A 7,861-nucleotide genomic window follows, 5' to 3' on the forward strand; every position below is an offset into this window, starting at 1 on the left:
AATTGCATGCATGTAGACATAATCATTCCCTACTCTCCAACTTCTACTAATTTAAGTGATACCACTCTCCACAGAAATGCCAAGAATTGCCCTAACCAACCGAAGGAGATATCTATTAATCCAAATCCCCCGCCACCAATGCCCTATGAATATGGCAAACCTTCCATCTCTGCCACAACAACTACCAAATACCCCAATAATCTATGTCCAACCACCAATGTCACAGGATCACCACAGAGCTAGGCCTTATGGGGAGGGGTCTCATGTTCAATGCAATAATCAATGGTCAAGAGAGTGCAATACTAATTCAAAATCCACTTGACCTAGCTCAACTTGTATCCGAGGGTCTTCATCTTGCCATGAGCAATTATATGAACCATGTGTGGGTAAACAACATCCTTCAACCGCTGACTCCATCTCTGAACCCAAATCTAGTGCAAGAAATGAGAGGCCAATGGAACCTACCCCCTCACTTCAATCCAGTCCCCATACTACCCCAAAATCTAGGTCTGGAGCTCCCATTCTTTCTACCAGAACCTCAACAGCCCTCAACCCAATCCTAATGCAGTGGGAAGCACCACAACCACCACAACAACCTCAAGATCCAAACATGCAAATGAACAAGGAAGACATTAACCCAAATCCTCAAATAATTCCAAACATGGGAAATCCAGTGGAAGAAGAAATGATCGACCCAATAAACTTGATTGGAGAATCAGTTGTGGAATTAGGAAGCCTAAACGAAGTAAAAGTTTTCTTATTCAAAGAAACTCAAGAGAAGAGGCACATCCTTATATGTCCATAGAATCTATACAAATGTGCAATGGACATACGCCCACCTCAGGATCCAACGGTAGGGAACAGAGAAATGATCTTAGTCCCATCTCTAAAGAGAAGCTCACATCCGTCCATGGAGAATAGACACAAACCAACCCCAATTATTAATATGTCTAGTCCCATAAATTTTATTATATGGAATATTAGAGGTGGGAATAATAAGGATTTTAGAAGAAACTTTAGGGAGCTCATGGTTCACCATAGGCCATGCATGGTCACTCTCCTCGAAACTTGAATGCAAGCCCATGCTTCTCTTATGAAGGACTTTGGTTTTTCGGAGTTGATTGAAGTGTCTGCTGAAGGCCAAGCTGGTGGTATGGTTGTTCTTTGGGATCATACCAAAGTGAACGTTCATAATTTTGTTCGTCGCAATTATGAAATTCATGCAACAATTGAGGTACGACCTACAAATTTTAATTGGTTATTTTCGTCAATTTACGCTAGTGCAAGCTCTGTTATTAGAGACCAAATATGGGATAATATTAAAAATATTGCGGATAATCACAATGGACCTTAGTTAATTAGTGGTAATTTTAATGATGTATTTAGTGCTAATGAAAAACTAGGGGGAAGACCTTTGAATCGTAGATGTGCCCTGAAGCTTTGGTCTAGCCTAAACTATTGTAACTTATTAGATCTTGGATATAAGGGCAGTAAATACACTTGGTCAAATCGTAGATTTGCCAATAATAAACTTATTATGGAGCGTCTAGATAAAGTTTTTAGTAATGACCAATGAATACAAAATGTTTCCTAATGCTTCTATAATCCAACTCCCTAAAACTCATCGGACCACAATCCGTTGCTTATCAACCTTATTCCAAAATAGTGTCACCCCTATCCCAAACCATTTCGACTTGAACCATTTTGGTGTAAGCATCCTCAATTTCATAATGTGGTTACTAATTCTTGGGAAAATAATTCTTACATTGAAGTCACTGGCACTTTCAAAGACAATGTCACCACACGGAAGAATAACACATTTGGTGACATCTTCAAAAATAAAAGACGGATCCTAGCTAGACTTAACGGTATTCAGAATTCTTTATCCTACCATACTAGTACCTTCCTCCAAGCTCTGAAATTTTTTTAAATAAGGATTATAACAACATCCTAAAATTGTAGGAAGACTATTGGAAACTCCGTTATAGAATTCTTTGGTTAAATTAGGGAGATGTGAACACTAAGTTTTACCAGATTATAACAACCAATAGAAAAAGGAAAAATAAAAATATGTTTAAAAATGATCAAGATAGGTGGATTAGTGATCCTGAAGATATCATTAACCATACTAGTGACTATTTCAAAAAAAGTCTACACTACTTCTCACGTTTCTAGTAATTGGGAAAGCATTAAGAATGACCCACAATCTTTTTCTAGTATAGACTTAACCTCTTTAGACAATCCCATCTCAAATTCGGAAATTATGAAAGTTTATTTTTCCTTTAAACCTTTCAAAGCCCCTAGTCCGGATGGACTCTACCCATTTTTTTTCAAAAATACTGGAACATAATTGGCAACTCAGTTACCAGTCTTTGCAAGGAAGCGTTTAGTAGTGGAATTATTCCTGAAGGAATTAATGATACTTTTCTTTGTCTAATTCCAAAGATCCCCAATGCTAATAATTTAAAAAGTTTAGACCCATCGGCCTTTGTAAAGGTCATTAGCAACCATCTAAAACTTCTCCTAAACAGTCTAATAAGTCCCTATCAAGCTAGCTTCCTCAAAAATAGAAAAGCTTGTGATAATCCTATAATCATTCATGATTCTAAAATGAGTAGGTATCAGGGTAGAAACCATAATATGATCTTAAAAATAGATTTCGAAAAGGCTTTTGGCCGTCTTGAATGGTCATTTATCTATAGAGCCTTGAACTTCTTTAAATTCCCCCCTAATATCATTAAGCTTATTATGAGTTGTGTATCAACTACCAGAATAGCTATTTTAGTTAATGGTACTAGAACTGGTTATTTTTCACCTAGTAGAGGTCTAAGACAGGGTGATCCTATGTTCCCGTACCTATTCATCCTTTGCATGGAAAAGCTTTCCACAAATATCAACCATAAGGTAGATTTAGGTGTTTGGAATCCAATTACCATTGGAAAAAATAATCACCAACTATCGCACCTCTTCTTTGCGGATGACCTAACGCTAATGTCCAAGATTGATGACAATTCCATAAGCTCCATTAAACAATGCTTAGATCAGTTTTGCAATTTGTGAGGCCAGTCAATCAACAAGGCTAAGTCTAAAATTATTATCCCAAAAACCTGGCCCAAACATATTGGAACCAATCTATCCAATTTTTTCAATATAAATATTAGTAATTCATTTGGGAAATATTTAGGTTTCCAATAACTAACTCGAAACCTAGAGCCAAAGATTTCCAATTTGTTTTTGATAATATGCTTGCTAGACTAGGAACCTGGAAGTCCAACTGCCTAAATATGGCAGGTAGATCCGTTTTGGCCACCTCTTGCCTAAACTCCCTCCCTAGTCACATAATGCAATACACCCTTTTGCCTACCAAAATCCTTAGTACTATTGATAAAATTCAGCGGAACTTTGTTTGGGGTACTAATGCCACCTCAAATAAACTTCATCTCATTAGTTGGGATACTATTACTAGGCATAAGAAAGAAAGTGGATTAGGAATTTATAAGGCAAAGAGCAAAAACCTAGTCAGTCTAGCGAATCTCTCTTGGAGACTGCTCAATAACACTTGTTCTCCTTGGGCAAAAATAATTTTAGGGTTCCATAGTAGCAGGAAGACCTCAAAAAACTCTTCCTTCATATGGAATAATATCTTGAAAGGGTGGGAAATTTGTAATAAAGGCATTACTTGGCTATTCCATAAGTCATCCACTCTTAGTGTTTGGAACAGCCGTTGGATTCATGATACTTCCCCTCCCCCCCCTCCATCAGTGTATATCTGGCCCTTTGACCAAAACGGATAATTTGCTGCCTATAAAGGATATTTGGATTAATAATAATTGGGACCTATCAAAGATATCCATGAGTCTAGAAGCTAACTTAATTAAAAAAAATAAATGTTATAACCCCCAATATTGGTAATTGTGACACGCCTACTTGGTCGCTTAATACCAACAGGCTATTCACTAGCAAATCTTGCTATTCCATAATTGAAGATTACCTAAACAACGATAGAGATTTTATGTGGATTTGGGACTTAAAGTGTCCCAACAAGCTGAAATTCTTATTATGGAAATGTCTACACAATAAACTACCTACTAGAAGTTATTTGAATCATATTGGAATTAACATTGATCCAATTTGTTCTTTTTGTAAGGTCCAAATGGAAACTAATACACATGTCTTTTTAGATTGCCTAGCAGTAAAGGATCTATGGCTACTACTCGGTTTTGACAAGAGCAGAGGGAATTATATTAGTAATTGGGTAACAAATTTACGGGACCATAATATATCCTTTAGAAATGGTATTATCACATGGAAAGATATATTTTCTTTTGTCATATGGATAATTTGGATCAATAGGAATAATAACCTATTTAACAATACTACTAATAAATCGGCACTTCATTATGCCTTTAATCAAGCAGTGGAATACAAACTCCTTACCGAAAAGGAATATATAATGCCCAAGGATATCCTTATCACTATTAACTGGATTAAACCGCCTACAAATCATATTAAGCTTAACATTGATGGTTCGTTTAAGGAAGCCAGTTCTCTTTGTGGTTTTGATGGCATTTTTAGAAATAGTAGGGGTCAGTGGATACTTGGCTTCTATGGAACCCTACCAGGCTTATCCCCCATCCATGCAGAACTGATGGCTTTAAAAACATGCCTTCACATAAGAGCAAGGTTTAACCAATTTAGAAGTGGAAACGGACTCAGATGATGTCATTATTTGTTTGGATAATGGAATCACTACTTTTAATAACATTATTCACGAGTGCATGTCATTAATGATCCAGGTGAAGGTTCAGGAAATCCACCACATTTTCAGGGAAGCCAACTAGCTGGCACACATGATGGCTAGGAGAGCACTGTGTGGCAACAATGGCAGGGATCTTAATATTCTCTACTACCCCCTTATTTTGCAATTGATGTTTTAAGCTTAGACTGTGAAGGCTCTACTTATCTTATTAAAAAAGTTAGGAAAGATGTCTGCTCTAGACTGGTATATTTTGGAAACAAAAATGTCCTTTGAGACTTGTTATGTAATAGCCAAGTAAAAAATGCCCCCTTGGGCAGTTATAGTAGTATGAACTCTACTATTATGTGATATATATAAATAAGATCCATGTTCTAAAAAAAATAGTTTTCTTCAATGCAAATATTAAGAAAAAATATTCCATGCAACATCATATCAAGGCTGTTAATTAATTTGATTTAACTAAAAAACAAATTTTGATGTCTAGAAAAGAGAGCGTCAAACACAATTTCATGTCACAGAAATTATTTTTTATTATCAGGAGATTGAATCAAAAAGTTTTTTCATTAAGCAGACATAATTGGAAAAAAAAAAAATACTCCTATGTTTTAGAAAACCTGCCAAAAGTTGATAATTTAATCAACCACGCATTTACCAAGATGTAAATTTTAAGATTTGATACTTGGGACCCAAGTTATTTTACCCTAGCTAATTTTAACCACAAACCACGGAATTACCAATTCCAGAGCTTCAAACGACGTCGTGGCTACTTCCGTGCCGTAGGTAAGAATTGCCCCCATTTCATTATCAACCCCTAATTTCCGTAAATCTTCTCGTCATTCTCACGGGGCACGCGGAAATTCGGGTCGAAACCAGGGGTAATTACGGAATAAATATTGCTATATATAGGGCGCCAGTGTTAGATGTTTGGTTTCTCAGACGAAAAAGATCTGAGCGAAGCAGAGACAGAAGTTTCCGTTATCCGTTTCTCTTTCACTCACCACAGGCTTTCTTTCTCCCTCCGTATCTATCTCTTTCTCTCTCTAAATTCTTGAGATACTCTTCTCACAATTTTAGGGTTTTTGATCCCTTTCCAATCAATTACTGGTTTGACTCATCAACAATGGGTTCCGATTCAATCCTCAGCGGTTCGATCGCTATTGTTTCCTCTAACCCCAAAGATTTTGCCAAGAAAAAAAGGGTAACTATTTCTGTTTTTAGTTTCTACCTATTCATTTACGTTTTCAATATTTTTTTAGTGATTGAGTTGTATTTCTGCGTAATTTCAGGCAAATCGGTCGGCTAAGTTGAAGCAGTGCAAGCTTGATGCTCGACGCGAGCAGTGGCTTTCACAAGGTTGCATAATATCTCCTTTTTTCATATATAATTTTGCATGTATTTGTGATCTGCCTTTTGCTGAATTTTCCATTTGCATCTTTTATGGGTTTAAGCAATAAACACTGACAAAATAAAGTTCTTTTAAGAATGTCGGTGAACTTTAACTTGTATTAGCAGATTGGTTACCATTTGTATCAGATTATTAATCAGTGCTTTTCAAGAGATTTACGTGTAATACCTAACAAGTGACCGATTGTGTGATACAGTCACTGCATAGAACTTGAAGTCTCGTTTTGTCCCTTTAATTTCAAGATTTGTAGCCACCATATATATGCGATTATTTATTTGAATTTCTTGTTATGTCTATGTTTCACAAATCTTGGCGTTGGGGTTTTGTATAGTGAAGAACAAAGGCTTGAAGGAGGAACCAAATGCTGGAGGTACACATAGTCCAGCAAAGAATGTTGAGAGCGAGAGGAGACGATTGATTGAGAAGTTGCAGATAAAGCCGAGAGGCGAAGAGGACAATGAAGGATCATCAAACCACTACAGCGATTCTGATTCGCCTACAAGCCACACCAGTAGTGTTTTGGGAGGAAATGATTCTGGGACTAATTTCACCGGGAGCAGCAGCAGTAGCAGTAGTTGTACCAGCAGTAGTAGTGGTGGATGTTTTTCAGGGAGTATGAGCGAGGAAGATGACGAATGCTTGGATGATTGGGAGGCTGTTGCTGATGCTCTGGCTGCCACTGATCACAAACAGGAGCAGCATAATCCCAGCTTGGATTCACATTGTGAAAGGGATGATAATGTTGCGCATATGAGTTCTAGGCAAGAGACTTCTAACAGGAAGGTTTCAGAGTCTAGTGACAGAGGATTGGCACCTAGACCTCCTCTCAGTTGCCAGGCATGGAGGCCTGACGATACCTTCCGTCCACCGAGTCTGCCAACCTTGTCGAAGCTGTATAGTTTTCCTATGAATTCTGAGCGGCATTGTAGGGGAGGCTCTGTATGGGGATGTAAAAGTTTATCCTCCATACCCACGTCATGTCCTATATGCTGTGAAGATTTGGATTTTACAGACACAAGTTTTCTCCCTTGTTCATGTGGGTTTAGGCTTTGTCTCTTTTGTCACAAGAGGATTCTTGAGGAGGATGGGCGTTGCCCCGGATGCAGGAAGCAGTATGTTCAGGATCCAGTTGAGCGAGAGGCTACCATAGATGGAGGCAGTCTGACAGTTCGATTGACTCGTTCTTGTAGCATGATATCAAGGTCCTAGGAAGATTCTGTTTTTCCGTGAATGTCTATGTTGGGTCCTTTTCTGTCTCTGCGTGATATGTGAGTGTTCTAGCTCTTAGCAGACTGAGACTCAAGATTTTCCGTAGCTATAGATGTTGATATAGGTGATTCTGAAAGCATGGGAAAATAGTTCTGGTTCTCTTATGATTTTTTGCATTATAGATGTGGTGCTTGTGCTGATGTAGAACACTCATTATGTGAATAAATAAGGTGGTATAGAAGTTAAATAAATCAAGCTTTTACCTTTATCAGCCTCCTATCTGATTAATATGAATCAATAATTTGAAAACAATTTGAAATTACCAGAGTTATTTAAGAAATGCTTAAACTTTTGACAAATTAAGAATGAGAAAGCATCTGCTACTAGTGTTCCAAACCTTCCTCTGCTCTAGAGTCCATGAATACCTATTAAGAAATGCTTAAACTTTTGAGAATTAGAAACACAGAATTGATTACCATCAATTAAAT

At 37.4% G+C, this 7,861-nt stretch overlaps 1 protein-coding gene across 2 annotated transcripts; it reads left to right on the forward strand.

The window, feature by feature from the left end:
- Positions 1–5,687: 5,687 nt before the first annotated feature.
- On the forward strand, positions 5,688–7,644 carry LOC109216206 (putative protein TPRXL). 2 transcript variants are annotated; one of them, XM_019380339.1, is made up of 3 exons: positions 5,688–5,957; positions 6,046–6,112; positions 6,496–7,644. In XM_019380339.1, exons 1-3 carry the CDS (start codon positions 5,880–5,882, stop codon positions 7,371–7,373), a joined length of 1,023 nt encoding a protein of 340 aa, XP_019235884.1. In that variant the 5' UTR covers positions 5,688–5,879; the 3' UTR covers positions 7,374–7,644. The 2 variants fall into 2 exon arrangements, with proteins under 2 accessions (XP_019235884.1, XP_019235885.1); XM_019380340.1 differs by having other exon boundaries at positions 6,501–7,644.
- Positions 7,645–7,861: the final 217 nt, after the last annotated feature.

Source organism: Nicotiana attenuata, unplaced genomic scaffold (assembly GCF_001879085.1).
Source record: "Nicotiana attenuata strain UT unplaced genomic scaffold, NIATTr2, whole genome shotgun sequence".
Lineage (NCBI taxonomy): Eukaryota > Viridiplantae > Streptophyta > Magnoliopsida > Solanales > Solanaceae > Nicotiana > Nicotiana attenuata.